We start from the raw sequence: 22,758 nt of genomic DNA on the forward strand, positions 1-22,758 counted from the left end.
CAGAGGAGGCCAAGTGAGGATTTCCCTCAAAGGCTCAGTCCTCTGTTCTTAACGCTACCTCGCTAACGCGGGAAATGGCGTTTCACATCAGTGTAAGAATGAACGCACACACAGCCGGACCGAAAGCAGGCAACCATTTTATCGACCAGCCTCGAGGTGGAGGAAGAACACTTGGGTTGAGTGAAGGCCAGCTGCCAATCCATGGACTCGAACCCAAACAGGTCAGACCCAAAGAGATGTCTGGCCCGAACTGTGACTCATGGTCAGTTTGTTTGCGATTTAGACCCTCTCTATCTAACCTCGAAGAGGTTTCAAACTGATCAAAACCAAGTAACACAGAATCCAATCAAGTTTCCAGCATATCTGTCCGCCTTGTAGAGATAAGGAGGGTGTTCGACCCCTCTCGATGGTATGACCCGTGAGTACGAAGCTTCGAACCTTGGGCATGATGGCCAGGCTTCTGACCTGATCCCTCTGGGGTCAAAGGTTAGGCTAACTGAGTCAAGTATCGATCCATGGTGCTCAAGAGGTTCAAGTCTATCAACGTCCATAGTTGCCGAACCTGAGCAACAGTTGAACCAAACTGTTCTTAAAGATATTGAAACAAACACTAAAAAAAAAGGAATGTTTACCTATCATTACAACGTAAATATTCCCTTCCATAGTTCTGATATAATCCAGAATTAACTGCTTACTGTAGACTTAAACGTCAATATACATTTTTTTTTTTTCAAAAAAGTGATTTTTACAAACAGAAAACGAAAACGTGATTTCAGTATTGAGAATCATCAGTGAAGCCCATCAGAGCTGGCACATACCGCCATCAGAACACATCCAACCCCATCCACTGCCAACATCATCCATATTAAGCCAACTGTATGGCAACCATCATTTCAACCCCCGCGTTTCCCAGCGAGCACCAGTATTTACTACTCTATGTACTTTCTCTACATTTTCATTTTGTAGATGTGGCTAACTCTATAAACCGGTGATATCATCATTATCATTAATAATAATAATAATAATAATAATAATAATAATATAATAAAAATAATAATATCATTATTATCATTATTATTATCATTATCATTATTATTATCATTATTATCATCATTATTATTATTATCATTATTTATTTATTTATTTATTTATTTTGCTTTATCGCTGTCTCCCGCTGTCTCTCTCCTCGACTCAACACACTCGCTGATCCTAACGTATCGTCTGCTCCACGGATACAACTCGATAAATTCGCCGACTACAGCAAATACATCACGATACAACTTATGCTTCGTCTCGCACTCCTACGTGGTCAGGAACGCACCATAAACCCAGCATACCATGAAGCCGTCTTCGTCTGTTCCTGGCGCTACCTCGCTAACACAGGAAACGGTATGAAAAAAAAAATACATCAAAATTAATTCGTCACACGAAAATCACACATGACAACCATAACTGGAATTGCACCAAATTTTACCGAAATCCTTTGACATGAAGAAATGTAAAGTAATTCTCATGGAAGAAACAAATTACACGACACTTATCATCGTAATCATCTTCATCATCACTGTAATCATCGACTACCCTGAGGTTAAAGCAGAGAAAATCCTAGCCATTATCTCCACCTTGCTGGAAGGAGGCGCGTATGACACTGTCAGCCACACTTCAAGACCTCAAGTCTGTCCACCTTGACCACCACAGTCTGCGTGTCTGTGCTGGCTCCATTTCACCGCTTCATCTCAGTCTACCGAGACTAAAACACACCCAGATGTCTGTTAGCCAGACATCACAACCCTCCGTCTGTGTCTGTCCACCGTGAATAACAGACTCTTGTGTGTCTGTTATCCGCACTTCACTGTCGCCAGTCTGTCCGCAGTGACTACCACACACTTTAGTGTCTGTTAACCACATTTCACTACCTTCAGTGTGGTCATCGGGACTACCACACTTTTGGAAATCGATTAGCCACACTACGCTAACCCCCCCCCCCCCCACAAGGCCTGCCCGTCGTGACGAACACACTCTTCGGTATCTGTTCGCCACACTTCACTAACTGCATCTGTCCGTCGTGATCGACACACTCTCGGGTGGCTGTCAGCCACACTTTACTACCCCCAGTGTGTCTCCTGTTACTACCACACTCTTGGGTACCTGTTGGCCACACTTCACCACCTCCTACTAACACCTACGACCTTCATTATCCCGTACTTTTTCTTAATTTCACTTCATCTTTTCCTTCTCACGTACATCCTTCCTCTCACCTCCTTTTCTCACCCTAAATACTCGCCCCAACCTCCTCCTCCCCACCTGAGCCTCACTGCGTCCTCCCACGACTAGCTCACTCTCTCTCTGAGGAGTGGTCTCGATCCTCACAGCTCCCTTGCCGGCTAGGAGATACAACTCTCAGCTACTCCCACGCCGGCGGCAGCTTTCTCGACTTATCATGGTCATATTAATCATTGTAATTACGTTGTCTAAGGAACCCTTTCGTGTGTGATGATTTTCCCTTTTGTTTCACTGCTGTCTGGCAAGAATAAGGTCCATCCTCGTGAGTGGGAGCTCTATACTCATCATAACTCTCCTATTTAACGACTGTTCTGGTAATGGTACATTGATAAATGGAACAAATATATACAGATATACGTTACAAGATGATATTCTACGTGACAAACTCTCTACCCGTCGCTATGACACAGAACTGAAAACTGAGCTCAAAACTTTCCTTCGACACCTACAACATTGCGCAGAGTCCAACTTGCTAGAAACAGTGGAAGGAATTCTCGGTAGAACCGAATAAAAAGAAGTATGAAATCTTCATTCACATTCCCCCAATAATTCGTCATAATCCCACACAGCCAACAATACTCAATAGCCACATTCATGGCTACCAAGAAATTCCCAGAGGACGGGAGACTAACGAAATCACTGCATTGATCAGCACATCATAGACCCCCCCCCAAAAAAAAAATTATCCCATAGTTCATTTTTTCATCAGTACACACACACACACACACACACCACGATCTGCGAGCCGCACACGGCGACACAGGAGGCATGACCTCCCACCATAACGTTAGTAATATACAAACCCACAGGCTGGTTACACCTATGGCCACCTGCCTACATCTTTATGAATGCCTGGAGCACGAGAGTACGACCATTGGGTAGGATGGCCTGGCTTTTTGATCCGAACCTTAAGGGTCGGGTGGAGGGCCGCGTCATCAGACCCAAGGGTTTTACTGTCGTGCTCAAGAGCTCCACTGGAATCCTGTGCGGTTGCTGGTCTTTACATTCGGCGGAGAATGTAAGGCAGAAGTCCCCTCTCTTTACGCCGAGGCTCGCTGCTGGAAACGCCCACTTACCTTCTTCAGTCTTCCGGGGACGGGGCTTCGTGATGCAGGATGCTCTTCAGTTTAGAAAGAAATTTGGATGGGTTTCAAATAAAAAGGGGGGGAACTTTACCGATATGCCAAACCGCTTTAAAGAAAATGATCTATACTGATGTCATCGCGGACTTGTACTTCATTCAAGGAAATCCCCAACGATCAACCGTTCTATCTTGATATTAGGATTGAAACCGTGACTACAAGGGGATTCAGCACCGCTTTCAAGGGAAGGAATGTGTGCTGGATTACAAGACTCTGTACTATCATCAGCTGGGAAACTCCTGCTCCTTCCAGTCGGATATCTGACGTTTTCTATGTAGGGAGAGGGAGACCGGCAGCGACCTCAGAAGCAAACTACGAAATCAACTGTTCACTTTACCTGCGCCTTGACGGCCGCGAGGTGGACCTGGGCGACCCGGAGATCGAAGCGCTTCATGCTGATGTCCTCCTGAAGCTCGTTGGCCTTGTTGAACACCGAGGACTCTATGCTCCTGCAGGGCGGGAGGAAGTGGGTACGTGAGTCAGGGGAACATTAGGACAGAGAGAGAGAGAGAGAGAGAGAGAGAGAGAGAGAGAGAGAGACTTATCCAAAAGCTATACAGTACCATATATCCTATACTCGACTACCATATCTCATACTGTACTATACTATGCTATACTATGGGACAACACACGAACATTTTTCAGTACTATTCATATAAAATCCAGTCTTCTACGAGAACCCTACAAAATTGCAACTCTGTCGCTTATAATGAGCTGAGTCTATGAAACATCAGATGAAGTCCTGCACGCAGAAAAATGTCAAAAAAAGGTCGTAATGACAGAGGAGATGGCGGATGTCACCAGCAACAGTGACACCGACTCTGCCACAAAATAACCGGCACCATGAGCATTAGGGAACACTTACGTCTTTACTCTCGCCATCACTTTCCCTTTGCATCCTTAACCCCCCTCTCTCTCTCTCTCTCTCTCTCTCTCTCTCTCTCTCTCTCTCTCTCTCTCCCCTCCGCACCGGCAAGGGCAGCACACAACCCCACCCTACACCTCTCACAGCTCTTGCTCCTCACCTGACCCGATGCCCCTCACGTCTCTTGTGTATACAACCCACTGAAAGAAAAACTCCCTCCAACTTCTTAGTGAGGGTTTAGCAGGATGCTTTCTCATTTTTCCTCTCTCTCTCTCTCTCTCTCTCTCTCTCTCTCTCTCTCTCTCTCTCTAGCTCATCCTCCTAAGGGTCACACTGAGTTAGTTAGGGAAAACTCCCGTAATCCCGGTAGATTCTAGACTTTGGGGGATTTTACCGGATTCCGTTCAAGGGGCGGTCGGTTCCAACATAGCCACGAAAAGGGTGTGTATCACAGGTGACTGTCAGGCCTCCTGCCTCACCAGAAGTTATTCGAGGAGAGAAGGTAGTTCCACGAATATTGGAAATGCTTGGAGCTTTAGTCGACTCCTTGAGCACGACGAGACGACCCTCGATCCCAAACGGGCGATCTTTGAACACGACGGAGCGCCCCTTGAACATAACGGCACGATCCTTGAACATGACGGCACGATCCTTGAACATGACGGGACGATCTTTGAACATGACGTGACGATCCTTGAACACAACGGCACAATCCTTGAACATAACGGCACAATCCTTGAACACAACGGCACAATCCTTGAACATAACGGCACAATCCTTGAACATAACGGCACAATCCTTGAACATAACGGCACGATCCTTGAACATAACGGCACGATCCTTGAACATAACGGCACGATCCTTGAACATAACGGCACAATCCTTGAACATAACGGCACGATCCTTGAACATAACGGCACAATCCTTGAACATAACGGCACGATCCTTGAACATAACGGCACAATCCTTGAACATGACAGGCACAATCCTTGAACAGGACGGGACGATCCTTGAACACGACGGAGAACCTTGAGCACGACGGGACGATCTCTGAACGCGATGGTAGTACGATCCTTGAATACGACAGAAAGATCCCTTGAAAACAACGGTACTACCCTTGAGGTAGGAAGTAACCATCCTTGAACACGACGGCACGACCCATGAGGACGATGGAACGATCACATAACACGACGGCACGACCCATGAGCACGATGGAACGATCACATAACACGACGGCACGACCCATGAGCACGATGGAACGATCACATAACACGACGGTACGACCCATGAGCACGATGGAACGATCACATAACACGACGGCACGACCCATGAGCACGATGGAACGATCACATAACACGGCGGTACGATCCTTGAACACGACGGCACGACCCATGAGCACGATGGAACGATCACATCACACGACCGCACGACCCATGAGCACGAAGGAACGATCACATAACACGGCGGCACGATCCTTGAACACGACGGCACGACCCATGAGCACGATGGAACGATCACATAACACGGCGGTACGATCCTTGAACACGACGGTACCGATAACTGAGCACGACGGGACGACCCTTGGCTGTGATGGCCTGGCTATCGTAGCCGAGGTTCATATCGTCGTGTCAAAGGGTAGAAACATCAAGCTCCAAAGGTTTAAGTAAAGGCTTTTAAAGGGACGTCAATGGAGGTGACATCAACACCTCAACACATCAGGTCACATCGATACATCAACTGGTTTTGTTACGTCAGTATTGACTGTTCAACACGGACATTGTAGGCCACGAATGGTTGATAGAGTCATTACGTATGTCACTTTGTACAAAAAGGATAAAGTACGTCCCAAAAGATCATACAGGTAGAAAGTTATACCAAAACGAATGTAGACTCATTACCAACACTGAACAATATACATGCAGAACACTCAATTTTGCATATTAGTTCGTTTTTCCTTTTTAAGATGTATATGAGACAAGTAGCCAACAACAAACGAAAATAATACATCTTGTTTAGAGGGAAATATGAAAATATAATACACAATACACTATGATCTGTACGGCAATAAAAGCAAATGGATTTCCCCATATATATATATATATATATATATATATATATATATATATATATATATATATATATATATATATATATATATATTATCCCTGGGGATAGGGGAGAAAGAAGACTTCCCACGTATTCCCTGCGTGTCGTAGAATGCGACTAAAAGGGGAGGGAGCGGGGGGCTGGAAATCCTCCCCTCTTGTTTTTTTTCTTTTTTTTTTAAATTTTCCAAAAGAAGGAACAGAGAAGGGGGCCAGGTGAGGATATTCCCTCAGAGGCCCAGTCCTCTGTTCTTATCGCTACCTTGCTAATGCGGGAAATGGCGAATAGTTTGAAAGAAAAAGAAAATATATAGAGGATGTGTGGATCAGGTGTTTGCTTTGAAGAATGTATGTGAGAAATACTTAGAAAAGCAAATGGATTTGTATGTAGCATTTATGGATCTGGAGAAGGCATATGATAGAGTTGATAGAGATGCTCTGTGGAAGGTATTAAGAATATATGGTGTGGGAGGAAAGTTGTTAGAAGCAGTGAAAAGTTTTTATCGAGGATGTAAGGCATGTGTACGTGCAGGAAGAGAGGAAAGTGATTGGTTCTCAGTGAATGTAGGTTTGCGGCAGGGGTGTGTGATGTCTCCATGGTTGTTTAATTTGTTTATGGATGGGGTTGTTAGGGAGGTAAATGCAAGAGTTTTGGAAAGAGGGGCAAGTATGAAGTCTGTTGGGGATGAGAGAGCTTGGGAAGTGAGTCAGTTGTTGTTCGCTGATGATACAGCGCTGGTGGCTGATTCATGTGAGAAACTGCAGAAGCTGGTGACTGAGTTTGGTAAAGTATGTGGAAGAAGAAAGTTAAGAGTAAATGTGAATAAGAGCAAGGTTATTAGGTACAGTAGGGTTGAGGGTCAAGTCAATTGGGAGGTGAGTTTGAATGGAGAAAAACTGGAGGAAGTGAAGTGTTTTAGATATCTGGGAGTGGATCTGGCAGCGGATGGAACCATGGAAGCGGAAGTGGATCATAGGGTGGGGGAGGGGGCGAAAATTCTGGGGGCCTTGAAGAATGTGTGGAAGTCGAGAACATTATCTCGGAAAGCAAAAATGGGTATGTTTGAAGGAATAGTAGTTCCAACAATGTTGTATGGTTGCGAGGCGTGGGCTATGGATAGAGTTGTGCGCAGGAGGATGGATGTGCTGGAAATGAGATGTTTGAGGACAATGTGTGGTGTGAGGTGGTTTGATCGAGTGAGTAACGTAAGGGTAAGAGAGATGTGTGGAAATAAAAAGAGCGTGGTTGAGAGAGCAGAAGAGGGTGTTTTGAAGTGGTTTGGGCACATGGAGAGGATGAGTGAGGAAAGATTGACCAAGAGGATATATGTGTCGGAGGTGGAGGGAGCAAGGAGAAGAGGGAGACCAAATTGGAGGTGGAAAGATGGAGTCAAAAAGATTTTGTGTGATCGGGGCCTGAACATGCAGGAGGGTGAAAGGAGGGCAAGGAATAGAGTGAATTGGAGCGATGTGGTATACCGGGGTTGACGTGCTGTCAGTGGATTGAATCAAGGCATGTGAAGCGTCTGGGGTAAACCATGGAAAGCTGTGTAGGTATGTATATTTGCGTGTGTGGACGTATGTATATACATGTGTATGGGGGTGGGTTGGGCCATTTCTTTCGTCTGTTTCCTTGCGCTACCTCGCAAACGCGGGAGACAGCGACAAAGTATAAAAAAATATATATATATATATATATATATATATATATATATATATATATATATATATATATATATATATTCCTATGAGTCCACGGGGAAAATGAAACACGATAAGTTCCCAAGTGCACTTTCGTGTAATAATCACATCATCAGAGGAGACACAAGAGAGAAATATAACAGTCAGTTGATATACAACGAAGAGACGTAGCTAAGACGCCATTCGGTAAACATGCGATGTTTACCAAATGGCGTCCTTTGCTCTTATTTATCTATTTCTGCACTCAGCCTCTCCTGGGACTTCCTCACTCAAGTCTCCTTCCCAAGCTCACTTACTCTCGCCACTCTCTTCACCCCAACATTCTCTCTTCTTTTCTAAAAACCTCTACAAATCTTCACCTTCGCCTCCACAAGATAATGATCAGACATCCCTCCAGTTGCACCTCTCAGCACATTAACATCCAGTCTCTCTTTCGCGCGCCTGTCAATTAACACGTAATCCAATAACGCTCTCTGGCCATCTCTCCTACTTACATACGCATACTTATGTATAGCTCTCTTTCTTTTTAAACCAGGTATTCCCAATCACCAGTCCTTTTTTTCAGCACACAAATCTACAAGCTCTTCACCATTTCCATTTACAACACTGAACACCCCATGTACACCAATCATTCCCTCAACTGCCACATTACTCACCTTTGCATTCAAATCACCCATCACAATAACCCGGTCTCGTGCATCAAAACTGCTAACACACTCACTCAGCTGCTCCCAAAACACTTGCCTCTCATGATCTTTCTTCTCATGCCCAGGTGCATAGGCACCAATAATCACCCATCTCTCTCCATCCACTTTCTGTTTTACCCATATATATATATATATATATATATATATATATATATATATATATATATATATATATATATATATATATATATACACACACACACACAAAAAGTGATTTCCAAAATACATATTCACAAAATTAATATTTCAATTGCATGTTAACACAGCGCGATATCCATTTCATTTTTCTATTTGGTATTTCGCGGTAGACCAGTTGCTAAACAATGGTCACAGATGTTATATTTCTAGTTTGTCGAAATCTCTCAACATTTTTTTTCTTCTTTTTCTCCTCATTTCCCCCAACAAATGTTCTGAAAATCTTTGAGCAATTCTCACCGATTGGTTAAGTTCACGCAACGTACACCAGACCCATCAAGCAAGTCTTCCTCCAGAGAGAATCTGCATTGTGCTGGCCAGTCTACTGCACCAGCACCACGGGCTGCCCGACCGTTAGATGCCGGGCCTGTCTGACGCATCTCACCAAGAACTACAACATCGTGCAGAAGGAAATTTCTCAGAGCAATTTTTTTTTTTTTCAAGAATTATCTCCTGGGATTTCTGGGTTGGGCTGGATGTCTTGAGCACGACGGTACGATGACGGTACGATCCTGGAGAAGGACGTTATGACCCTTGAGCACGACGGTACGATGACGGTACGATCCTGGAGAAGGACGTTATGACCCTTGAGCACGAGCGTACGATCCTCGAGAAGGACGTTATGACCCTTGAGCACGAGCGTACGATCCTTGGATACGAGGGCGAACCTGACCCTTATGCCTTAGGTCAAAGGCCAGGCCATCATCATGCGTTAAGGGTCGTCGTACCGTCGTGGTAAAAGAGGTTAAGCTGTGATTCATACTGGTCGCCATTGCTCGTTAAGCACATTTTCTTCCCTCACTCCAGCTGGAGGTGGTAGGCTGTCCTGTACCACTCTACTGGTACCTTATCTTCCCTACGATCCTAAGCGCTGGGAAAAGTGATTGCTGTTGCGTGTTGGTAACGCATGCGCCATACTTCCTGACCGCTAGCTCACTGCGGTCTCGTAAGGACACCGACGCCGAATCAAGGTCTCCCAGGACTGTTAAGGAGTGGCAACCTTGGACGAGTGCTCTCACAGAGAACGTTCATATATGGTCTTCTAGAACGGTGGTCGCGTTCTGAAATCCATCTTCTTATCCTGTCACGAGACCATCCAGTCTTCCAGTCACCCTCCATCATCCAGAGTCCAGAATCTCCTCAACTGGAAACTGGAATTCTACAGTATTTAGTCTGGATTGTACTGAACGCTTAGATGTATGTGACTGGAGTAACTGTTACTCATTTGCATTATTTTACTAAAATGGGATAATACGGCAACTTTGGTGTTAAACACACACACACACACACACACACACACACACACACACACACACACGCACACACTGCGCCGATGAATTTTAATATTCTCATCCGCTTAAAGTTAAACCTCATGATAATTAGGACATGAAATTAACTAACCACTTAAGCTAGACCAAATGAGCGGTTTCCTGCCAGAGTATATATCAGATATACCTCAGTGTAATTGGTGAATATATCCTGATATATACGTAATTTGTACCTGGCTAACCTCGTCAATAGCATGGGATTAAAATACTATAAACAGGTCACTGTGGCCATTTCTGGTCACTTTTGTGGTGTATTAAGGACTAAAATGGTCACACATCTGGTGTATTAAGGACTAAAATGGTCACACATCTGGTGTATTGAGGACTAAAATGGTCACACATCTGGTGTATTAAGGACTAAAATGGTCACACATCTGGTGTATCGAGGACTAAAATGGTCACACATCTGGTGTATTAAGGACTAAAATGGTCACACATCTGGTGTATTAAGGACCAAAATGGTCACACATCTGGTGTATTAAGGACCAAAATGGTCACACATCTGGTGTATTAAGGACCAAAATGGCCACACATCTGGTGTATTAAGGACTAATCTAACGTCCTAGAATGATCTAAAGGCAACCAACTTGTATCATCTTTTTCACAGCTTGTTTTTGCCAACTAGTTTCCAACATCTCCCCAGCTCAGCCAACATACTCTCTCTCTCTCTCTCTCTCTCTCTCTCTCTCTTGATTACAATATTTCAACTTCTCAAGTCCCAGTTGTCATTATCATTAAAGATGACAACACCAGATGGTTCTTTGTTATCTCTTCTATAGCAATCCTGGGAGGACACCTGGATATCAGTTCATACATCCCATTTGAAAACTCCTTTTTCTTCCCTTATCTCTCTTCGTAATGTAGACACTTCCTTCATCTCTTCGTAATGTAGACACTTTCTTCACCTCTCTCCGTAATGTAGACATTTCCTTTATCTCTTCGTAATGAAGACACTTTCTTCACCTCTGTTCGTAATGTAGACACTTCCTTCATTCCTCATCGTAATGTAGACACTTCATTTCTTCGTACTGGAGACAGACCTTTGAATGTTTTTCGTCCATGTATATACGTAGTATCATGACTCTATGGTGATCTCTTCTTTACTGCATGTTCGAGTCAATTTTTCATTCCATAAAGCATATTGTACACGCAACTTCCTCCTCCTCCTGTTCTGTGTACCAGACCCTCTACAACCCTGTCCTTGGACCTAAGCCGCTTTAGGATCCGACACCATTTTAGGATTAAATCGGTGTTTGTCTCGTGCTATGCTTCCAGAACCCATTAAAGGTTAAGTCAATGCAAACATCTTTGCAAATAAAACACTGATGAAGTTTTACGGTCCTTTTTTTTTTTTACTAAGCAAGGTTTTGTTTGACTCTCGACTTCAGTTTACCAACTTGGTCGTAGGTTGTAATATCATTTTCAGTCCTGCTACAGTCGCCCAGTTTTCTGAGCGCTTTGCTGCTGTATTTCAGGCCACGTTTGCAGACAAGAGAACCACTCTCCTGACACCCTCAGTAAACCGTGACCCTCTACTAACACAGCTGAGAGTATGTTTACATCATTTTGCCTTAAGAAAATAAAATGAAACGAGGTTTGAAAAACTTTTGAACTTACTCACAAACACACAGGTTTTAAAAGTTAATTCTGCACGAGACATGGAACGTCATATAATAATCCCTACTGCCACAAGGGTTCACATGAACCCTGGCTTGGTTATAGCTTCGATAGACCAACAAAAGACAATTAGCTACAGTCTGGGCAGCCTGGCTCTTGTTTACGTGTATTCACCTCTTTCCTCACCAGGAGGCGGGGTCGCTGTTTACATGTCCTCAACTCACGAGCCTCGACGCTCGCATAAACAGCGGGAGGTCGACGACAAGTCGTCCCCCATTTTAAGCACAACGTTCGTATCTTTTTTCATAGAACGTCGCAATTTTTGAACAGAATATAACATTTCACGAAAAAAAAAAGAGCACACCCAGTTGTAAAAGTAAGCCAGCACATCCTGGTGACGAAATGAAAATCTTAAATTGTATGTTTGTTTAAGTAATACGCCATGTCGGGTCAGGGGTATACATGGGACGCGTCTGGCAAAAAAAGAAGAAAAAGAAAACAGGAAGGTTTGGCCTTCGCCATTGAGAGCCAAGCGAATACATCGTTCTGACGTAACATTATGGGAACATATGACCGTCATCCACCTGGACTGGCAAACAAGGGCTTGTGTAAAGGAGACGACCATGTCTCACATCACGGCCTCACAGGCTTCTAAAATATGATTACATTTGTCTTAATTTCTTTTTAGAGATAATTTCGTATTTTGGTCCATACCAGTAACAAAGGTCAGGCAGGTAAAAATTACGTGTGTGTATATATATATATATATATATATATATATATATATATATATATATATATATATATATATATATATATATATCGCTACCTTGCTAATGCAGGAAATGGCGAATAGTATGATATATATATATATATATATATATATATATATATATATATATATATATATATATATATATATATATATATATCAAGATATACTGACCAATTGCACTGAAGCGTATTCGACAGATTCGTATACTCACATAAGGAACTGATCAATTCCTCTGGTTTAGGTGGTTAGTTCACTTTATTTGCTCATTATCCTCAGGCTAAACAAACTTTCTGATGACAGCAGAAGGTATACAAACTTTCTCGTGACGGCAGAAGGTATATAAACTTTTTCCGCGAAGGTAAACAAACGTGAAGAGAGAAACTAAACAAACTTTTTGAGAGACGAAAGTAAACAAACTATGTGGAAGTAGAAGGTGTACCAACTTTCCCGCGAGAGGAAAAAAGTATCCAAACTTTCCTGAAGGTACACAAGCTCTGAGAGTATATGGTGTACAAACTTTCGTACACAAGCTCTGAGAGTATATGGTGTATAAACTTTCGTACACAAGCTCTGACAGTATATGGTGTACAAACTTTCGTACACAAGCTCTGACTGAAAGCATATGGTGTACACAGACTTTCCCTTCAGAGAGGAAAGTACACACGATCTTTCCCAGACAGCTGAAGGTATACAAACTTTCCCTGCTACAGCGCTGAGAATCACACAACGCCAATCATGCAAATTTTTTTTTATATTCCTCTCATAGAACCGTGTATTTCATTACAGTCGCATCATGTTAGAAAAAATAATACCTAACGAATGATATCCCTCGGATAGATAGATAGAGAGAGAGAGAGAGAGAGAGAGAGAGAGAGAGAGAGAGAGAGAGAGAGAGAGAGAGCACACCAATTTCACCCTTCACTTGGTCACCAGCGGAATAATCCGTCACAAACACGGGGCCGCGTGACGCAACGCCAGCTGACTCTTAGAGTTACAGAATTCCCAGGCCCCGGACGGACCAACTACCCGAGCCTCATCCTACCCAGAATGACCCTACGAGACGCTGTGGCTTACGCCCCTGTTCGCTCTCACGGTCCCCCAGCTGTGAAAAAAAGCCGTGGGGGGAAAAGAAAACGGAAAAAATATTATCACCATCAATTAAGTTACTTTCACAGTGATGTTGATGGCCGGCATTATCATTACTTTCTCTTCAAGATGAGCTGATGGACGCCTGGTTTAATTCTCTTCAAGTTTTATCTCCTCTTGTCTCCACAGACTTGATTAATCCCGGGACTTATGTCGTGTGGGTTTTAGCTTTATGTTCAGCTTAGGTTTTATGCTAATGTGTGTGTGTGTGTGTGTGTGTGTGTGTGTGTGTACATTTATCTATTTGAACTGTACAGAAACACACACACACACGAGATCTCCAGTTCTTGGAGAACACAGACGGTGAACACAGCCTCATCAGACCTATATGCAGTGTAGGAGCGCGCGCGCGCGCGCGAGAGAGAGAGAGAGAGAGAGAGAGAGAGAGAGAGAGAGGAGCCCTGAAGCCAAGGTTGGCCCGGATATTCAAAGCACCATCCATAGTGGTGCGAGATGACAGCCATGACAGGTTTACCGGTCATTCTTATGAGAATGATTAGCGAAAAGGTGAACACTTGTCGTTGCTTAAAAACTACAATTTTACTGAGGAAAGAAACTATCGTCAACGACCAATGTTTATGAACATAATTTGTTCTCCAGTGTTAATTGGCAACTGTACATGTTACCAACACCGCAGTGACTCGCATCGTTTCTTTGTCTCTCTTATCAAAGTCTGTACTGTTAGAATCTAAGCTTGACTGTAAGGTTTAATAAGCTTAAAAGAGGTTAACAGTACTGAACTGGAAACTTGAATGATGATTTTCACAGCTTTTGTGCTGAAATTGGAAATTCAACGGCATCATCAGCATAAACCCAGGTGCAAACTAGGCTGGAAATTACGAGCAATAATACGTCATGACACACGAGGGATGAAGAAATTACGAACAATAATACGTCATGACACACGAAGGACAAAGAAATAAACAGCTCGACGAAGAAATGAAGAAACTGATGAATCAAGGAAAAGATCATAAAAAAATTTATCAAACGAAAGACGAAATACGTAAACTATGATACAATACCAAAGATTATAACTAACTCAGACAAGTAATTCTGAAGGGACAAATCTGACTGACTTATCTCTTTAATTTATCTGCAAAATAATTCAAGATACATTACCTTAATCACATACAAACAAGGGACTATCGCAGCCAAATGCTATGCCAAGAGGTCGAGAAAATGCCATATAAAGCATGCTAATGAGGTCATTAATTCTGTACACTTTGTATGCAATACAAGATATATAAACCTAAACTTTCCATAACTATGTACTCCTGTGATGTTTGAGTCTTGAAGAAAATAAAAGTTTTCCCCGAGTTGATATGCAAATCTAAATAATTTCGAGCCCTGAATCGAATCAACTTCGTCAACTTCGCAGAGGTTAACTATGGTGAAAGTTTGAAGTTTCCAATATACAAAGATCTCGAGCTATCGTACTGACAGGGATGTGTCCATAGACAAACAAAGATACACACAGACAGACATACAGACGCTGGGATGATCGTGTGATGTCCAGCATACATTCTGCGTAGTGACGGAATATACACACTTTTTTTTTACGTTAGCTGAGGCGGTACAGGCAGCTGAGGCCCTAGTAAGGCGATATATATATATATATATATATATATATATATATATATATATATATATATATATATATATATATATATATATATTGGAGGTGGAAGGATGGATAGAAAAAGATTTTGAGTGATCTGGGCCTAAACATGCAGGAGGGTGAAGGGCGTGCAAGGAATAGAGTGACTTGGAACGATGTGGTATACCTGGGTTGACGTGCTGTCAATGGATTGAACTAGTGCATGTGCATGCCTTCATCCATTCCCGTCGCCACCCCAACACACATGAAATGGCATCCACCTCCCGCTTAAGCGAGGTAGCGTTAAGAACAGAGGACTAGGCCTTAGAGGGAATATCCTCTGCCAGCTTGAGGTTACGCGAGTGAAAAGTCACTTTGGCGAGGCTGCATTACTGGGACTATAGTCCCGTCCAAGAACTTCTCACTGCAAAGGAGTCTACACTTCCCTGCTACTGGAAGTAGCGCAGCCTTGGGCTGCAGGAGCATTTAGAAAGGTCCTGGGTAACATCGGGACATTTTCAGAGAAATATGTTTTGAGGTACTTATAAATATATATACTTTTCACGACTATTGCTCATTTCAAAATCTCAATTTACGTCATTCCACATATCAGTATACTCAGTACACCTTAACAACATGTTCTGATACATCATAACCTACATTATATCACGCTATACAGCTACACCATCATCAGTCATCACCACCTACATAAGCTCCCGCCAACGAACGGATCATCTCACGTCGCTCATCACATCCATAACTCACGTCACTGAAGGGAGCATCATTGATCCGAAACGCCATCACGTACGCCGGTAACCCCCAGCGCCTCCAGTAAGCACCTTGCTACGTCAGCTCGGCCACTGCTGCGATCCTTACCCCAAACCTAGTATTATACAGCTGCTGTGCGTCCATCACCAGCGAGTCTTGTACGTTACACAAGTTGTTCGTCATGTTGAAATTTTCTTTACTTTCCCCCCTATCCTACAGTGAAGCAAAGCGTGTACTGAAAGTTCGATGGTAGATAATTCTAAACGACAAAGATAGTGAAGGATGTGCTGCATACGCCCGAATCAGGAGAGTGAGAATTGGCCGCTAAACGAGGAACTTGCGGGAATCATCTTCCTGGTGTGATCAACCATACGACTCGCTCACCTCCCCGTGTTCCTGTGCGCGTTCGTGTGATGTACTAACATTAATCTCCTCCCACAGTTTTGTTGGTGTATATTCGAAGAGTCTCGCTCCCGGTTTCCTGACCTCTGTGGTGGTGTATGTCTGTGTACGGGCGCTTATCCTCAAGTGAAACCTTGTTTCCTCATATTGGCTCATAAGGATTGTACTCTTTTCTCACCGCGCTCCACAGTCTCCTTTTGTCGCTGCTGAATGAATGGTTCTCTTCCCACGCTGCACACAATCTGTTCCCGTAAGCTCTGTGCGCAAGCTTTTCTTCCAGTGTTCCTCCGTCAGTTCTTAAAGAGGCTCAGTACTGAGCGGAGGTCCAGTGTTCGTTCGTGCGGACACTCCGGAGGCTATACTGGATCTCACATCTGAGAACACAATCCAGGTAAAATGGCCGAGTATTTGGTTGGATTCCCCAAGGCCCAGCGGTATTGAGCTCTTGCTCGCTCCAGAGGCCAGAGTGAACTTCTATCATTGAGCTCCTACTCGCTCCACTGGCCAGAAAGAGTTCAATATCGAGCTCTTGTTCACTCCAGGGGAAAGGCCGAGTTTCAATAACCCACACTGAACGCCAGTACTGAGCTCTTGATCGTTCCAGAAGACAAACTGAACTCCATTATCGATCTCTGTCTCATTCTCCTAGGAATTCAACTGCCCAATACAGAAACATGCAAATTTTCAGGTATTCCGTATATCAACGTATTTTTCAAAAGCAGTCATATGAAATCGACATCAGGGTGCATGTATGCAATTATAGGATTTTCATATATCTTCATTCTTTCTAAGAACTGGATTCTAAATGGCAAAATACACTGTACACAATAGCGTCTAATGTCACTTTGGTACGATTTTATTACTTGACTGTAAATTTTGTATAGGTCTTACGAATACAAATATGTGAAACATTTACACGCGTGTGTGTGTGTGTGTGTGTGTGTGTGTGTGTGTGTGTGTGTGTGTGTGTGTGTGTGTGTGTGTTTGTGCGTGTGTGTGTATTACCAATCTTTACATGTGAGAAGGAAGCTTTACTCTCGTAGAAACCCAATATATCAAAGGGTTTTCAATATTCTCATGGTGTTATCATTTTTTACTTCCCCTTCGCATAGTTTGCTCCACGAGTCTATAGCTCTGTTGCTGAAGACGTCCCTCTGAACACTGTACTCTTCCCTAACCTCAACCTATCTCCTTATGTTCTAGATCCTCATTTGAATTCAAAGAGCTATATCATGTGAACGCCATCAAGGCTTCCTGAGATATATATGGGGTTAATCAGGCGTCTAATTTTCCGTCTCTCTTCCTAAGTGTACAGATCGAAAGCTTCCCTTGCCCCTTCATAAGTCTGGCACCATTCTTCTTGTGTTCCTCTGGACCACATGTAGCGGCTCCATGCGAATTCTCAGTTGAGGAAACCAAATAGTTGCGTCGTATTCCAGCATGTGTCGCACATATGCATCTCCCTGAATATCTCGGTGTCCACATACCATGTGGCAGTTTTGATCATGACCAAAGCATAATTTGCCTTCCTCTCATCCTTTTCACATGATGTTTTGGTGAGAAGTTTTACATGATGTCAACTCCTCAGTACCGTTTAATGTACGATTCTTGTCACACGTTTCCATTCAGTATAGTGCTCACTGTCCGGTCAGTTTAATTCCTTTTATATCTTCATGAATCTTACATTTTCCAACGCTAAATGGTATCAGAATTTGGTCTAGGGCTCTTTTCCAGTACTTCTCAGTCCCCGTCACTTCACACTATCTATCATATTTGTCATCCTCGTCCAGCCTGTAACAGTTCTCATTACAAGAGTCCTTCCTCAGTTGTTTGGCGCATTTATGAAGCAATCCTCTAACACCGGCTTAGTTGTCTATATTCATTATTATCAATCCTTTGGAACAGAAACAAAGGCCCTTTGGATCCCAGGATCCCACAATCCACTCGTTAATCCTGTTCTTCCCCCCAAGATGTTCACTTTCCCAGAGAAATCCACTGGATCTCTGGATCAAGCAAGATTTTTCTTCTGATTTCGTGTTGTCGTCCACTTCCGTAGTCTGTATATCTCAAGAAGATCTTCATCTTTTTTCTGACTGTCTCTTTTACTGCCCTGCAGGCCATACTCGTTAGCAATACTGCTACTTCTTTGTTACCTCATTAATACACAAACTATATTTTTTATCGTTTATTCACTCTCCCAGCTGAGTGAGGTCTTAACTCCACCAGTGGTCAATCAAGAGCTTCAGTCTGGGTACACAAGGCGTGACACTATCTGGTTGATATAGCTGTATGTGGCTCCTTCACGAACCTCCTCGCCTCTTAGGTGCTCACTTCAACTTATCTTTGGGCATCGTCTCCTCTCTGGTTGGTTGGAATGAGACTTCTGAATCGTCGAGAGTAGACACACCCCGAAACTTAGTGTTAGCTGTTAGAAATGTCCTCATCTTTGTCCATGACCTTTCCTTCAAAGTTGTTAAATACAATTCCTTGGTTCTTTATTGTTAACCTGTCTATCATGAATTCCTGAAGCAGTTTAGGACGTCCTCTGACTTACCAAATATATTCATTTCGTACCCCATTCGTGCCTGTCTTCTTGTCTTGGTATAATCATAATTGGCTCTCCTATAGTTTTCGAATGCAGCATGACGACTGTCTGTCTTTTTATCATTTCATCTTCCGTTAAGTCATTCTTATATTATTTTTCCGATCCCATCTCTCTGTTCACATCTGCTGACACACATCTGTACATCCTCACTACAGATGTCACACAATCAGTCACAATCATTGCTTCATTCCCATTTTGTGGACTTCCCTATTCTGTCTCCATAACAAAGGTGTCTCGGACTTACTTTCCTCCCTTGAACATTCTCCAATTGTGAGTCATCTTTCTGTCTTTAAGCTCTCCCTATTCACTATGTGATCCATCTCGTGCATTAGGCAATTACATTTTCCCCAATGGCAAGTCCATAAGTAGGTACTGTTTACGCCACCGTGGGTACTGTACAGGAAGACTGGTTTCAACTCTGACGGCAACTTTTGCATTTTTAACCATAGTGGCTTCTGATGTGTGATGTCCACGTGCTTTCACCCTCGTGCAATTCTAAGGTACTCAAAGCTGTTTCCTGAGGCTGGACCAAGTCTGGTGTAAGAATTTCACCTCCACTCTGGACGGCTGACCTCACAGCTTTTTGCATTGTGCTATATGGTTCCTTAATTACCTTCCTCAAATGTTCCCTCCTGCTCATCTGAACATTTTAGAGAACTATATAAAATGTTTTTCAACCAGATTATGTCTCGTGTTATTTTTCCTTCAGCGCACTGAATAAATGCTTTACCGTTTACAAATATTTCTTGGAAAGTTTAAATTACGAATATGGTTCGTCCTTTCCTTCCTCTGCCTCCATGCTGTCTTCTGGACACTACATATTCGTCTGGAAAAACAAATTCCACTGGACATATCCGCTGAGTTTAATCTTAACTGTGCTTATACAGCCTGGCTAACTCTCGTCTGCTCGATGTTTATATTCAAGTTCCTTGCCATTCCTGACAACAATCCATTAGATCGTATGTATCCACGAGTCTTGACGCAGACCTTGTTTACTCCCGTTTCACCAGGCAACGTCAAGCGGGACACTGCCTTGCGTTCCTGGCTCATCCTGGAATTTTACCTTTTTCTTTCTGCATACTTTCCACTTCTCCCCTTCTACTGACTTTCCTAATATACACCCTATTGTAGGGGAGGGCAACAGCGGCTTTAGAGTCGCATGCAGCTCTTCAAAGGCCTTCTTGTGGCTCTCGAATTCATTGCAGACATAGAGCATAAGATCACCAACAAACTCTTGTGAAACTCACCGCTCCAACTCCCTAATCTGAAATATTTTGGACATATCAGACATCTTTTTTCTTAATATTATAGATAGGATAGTGAAAACCTATTCTTTTCAGGGCATACGTGACAAATTATCCACCAACAACAAATGAAATGAGAGCAGCTTTCTACACGGTCCTCAGTGTGATGATAGCTGTGTTTGGCCCTCGGGGTCACGCGTTCCGTTCCTGCGCAGCCGCGCACATTGTACCCTCACACAGGAGAGTCAGCCGCGCACATTGTACCCTCACACAGGAGAGTCAGCCGCGCACACTGTACCCTCACACAGGAGAGTCAGCCGCGCACATTGTACCCTCACACAGGAGAGTCAGCCGCGCACATTGTACCCTCACACAGGAGAGTCAGCAGCGCACATTGTACCCTCACACAGGAGAGTCAGCCGCGCACATTGTACCCTCACACAGGAGAGTCAGCCGCGCACATTGTACCCTCACACAGGAGAGTCAGCAGCGCACATTGTACCCTCACACAGGAGAGTCAGCCGCGCACATTGTACCCTCACATAGGAGAGTCAGTCACTCACGTGAGACTCAAACGTCGGAGTGGAGTGTTAGAGACGTGGAATTATAGCTTACTGATTACCACTGTGCTGTAGTAGACATCTTTATGTAATATGAACATTAACTCGAACAACGGAAAGGAAATGAAAACGAAAGAGAAAACACACAGAGGAAAATCAGTGTTTTCAAAGTGAGTGGGAAGATAAGTATTTTGCAATGAGCATAATGGCATGGCCAAGTGTCTGCTTTGCCAGATGTGTACATCAGAATTCAAATCTTCAAACTTACAGCCTCACTGGACATCAACCCATGCAAATGCTGACAAAGAAGTCCCTAATGATTCTCAACTACAAACGTCGAGAGTAAAATCACTGAGAAAACAGTTAAATTAGCAACCTCAGCTCAGCACAGACAGCAACATCAGTCTTTTACCATCGAACATGGAACATAACACATACAAGTCCCACTCATAAGGTGATCTAATGAAGACCTGCTTCACTGATGTGATTTCAATGTAGCACCAGAGAATATACCTCTACAGACCAGCAGTTATCACGCCACACAATTCACCACTGAATATCAGATCTAAAAAGTGAAACTGAACCACAGTTGCAACCTCATCATTGTTATGATTTGAGTTCATCTTTGGATGAGACGTGTGTGACGTGCAGGACGAACCTCAACTATCAGTATTTGTTGGTACTGTGTCTGAGGACCTTGATGAGAGAAGAACTCCTGGATATTGTGTGCCAGTGAAGGAAACAACTCGTGGACCAGATATACTTACAGCCCTGACGGCGGTAGCTGTACAGCACAATCTGCCTTTACCAAATATCGCTAGCACAGGAAGAGACGACGCTCCGTCTATGTGTGGATCTACGAACTCGACTTTATAGATATGATGCAAGGTTTCCTAAATTCTAGACATCTCACTGTGTTATTCACTGTGAACCACTGGTCTCTAAAACCCTCAGATTCGATCAGGTCGGTCTTGAAACCCTGTGTTGGCTAGTGTCAACTGTATTCAGACAAACACTAAACTACAAACAGTCTCAAAAACGTTAAGAGAAGTGATGAAGCTTTCCCAACTGGTTGATCGTCGCACTGCTAAGTTCGATGGCTTTCCCGAGATAAAGTTATCTCTGACTTTCTGAGATAATGGAGCCGTTGATATCTTTTCTATATGGAAAGCATAAAACTCAGCCCAAGCTTACAGACTAGGCTGGGAGACAGCTTTGGCTTTTCTCGGAAACCTGCTGATCCATTAGGATAAACGAAATGTAGATTTACAGGGAATATTCAAGTTGATATCTGATATAGTACAGAGCACATTTGCTTTCATTAACAAACTGCAGCTTTTTCACAAACATATAACTAAAGGTGAACTGACACATTTCCCTTCACTGTCACAGCTTTAAGTTAGATCTAAAGATGGAGAAGAACACAGACTACAAAGAAAAGATAAATTTGCAAATGTGATCAAAGATCTACAAGACAGTTCTATAGCAAGATTTCAAGATGTCTTGCAGAAAAGATGTTAAATGAAGTTTTTACATGGAGGCAGACTGTGTGAAGCCTCCTTTACTCGATGATGAAACAAAATCCCAGATGAAAATATAACTTAATAACTTAGTCGCTCACACCATCATCATGAGGAATGCTTGGTTACCCAGTGCTCAGCAGTTTATAATTCTGTCTCTCCTTGACGATGCAGGTCACAAAATTTTGAGTCTCTCTC

General features: G+C 43.2%; 1 protein-coding gene across 1 annotated transcript in view; it reads right to left on the reverse strand.

The window, feature by feature from the left end:
* Stacl (SH3 and cysteine-rich domain-containing protein) overlaps positions 1–22,758 on the reverse strand; it is an 898,939-nt gene that overhangs the window by 611,217 nt on the left and 264,964 nt on the right. The window contains exon 8 of the mRNA XM_071674332.1: positions 3,763–3,874. Within this exon, the coding sequence (XP_071530433.1) occupies positions 3,763–3,874 (112 nt within the window). The remainder of the gene's footprint in view (positions 1–3,762; positions 3,875–22,758) is intronic.

The sequence above is a fragment of the Panulirus ornatus genome, chromosome 1 (genome assembly GCF_036320965.1).
Source record: "Panulirus ornatus isolate Po-2019 chromosome 1, ASM3632096v1, whole genome shotgun sequence".
Taxonomy (NCBI): Eukaryota; Metazoa; Arthropoda; class Malacostraca; order Decapoda; family Palinuridae; genus Panulirus; species Panulirus ornatus.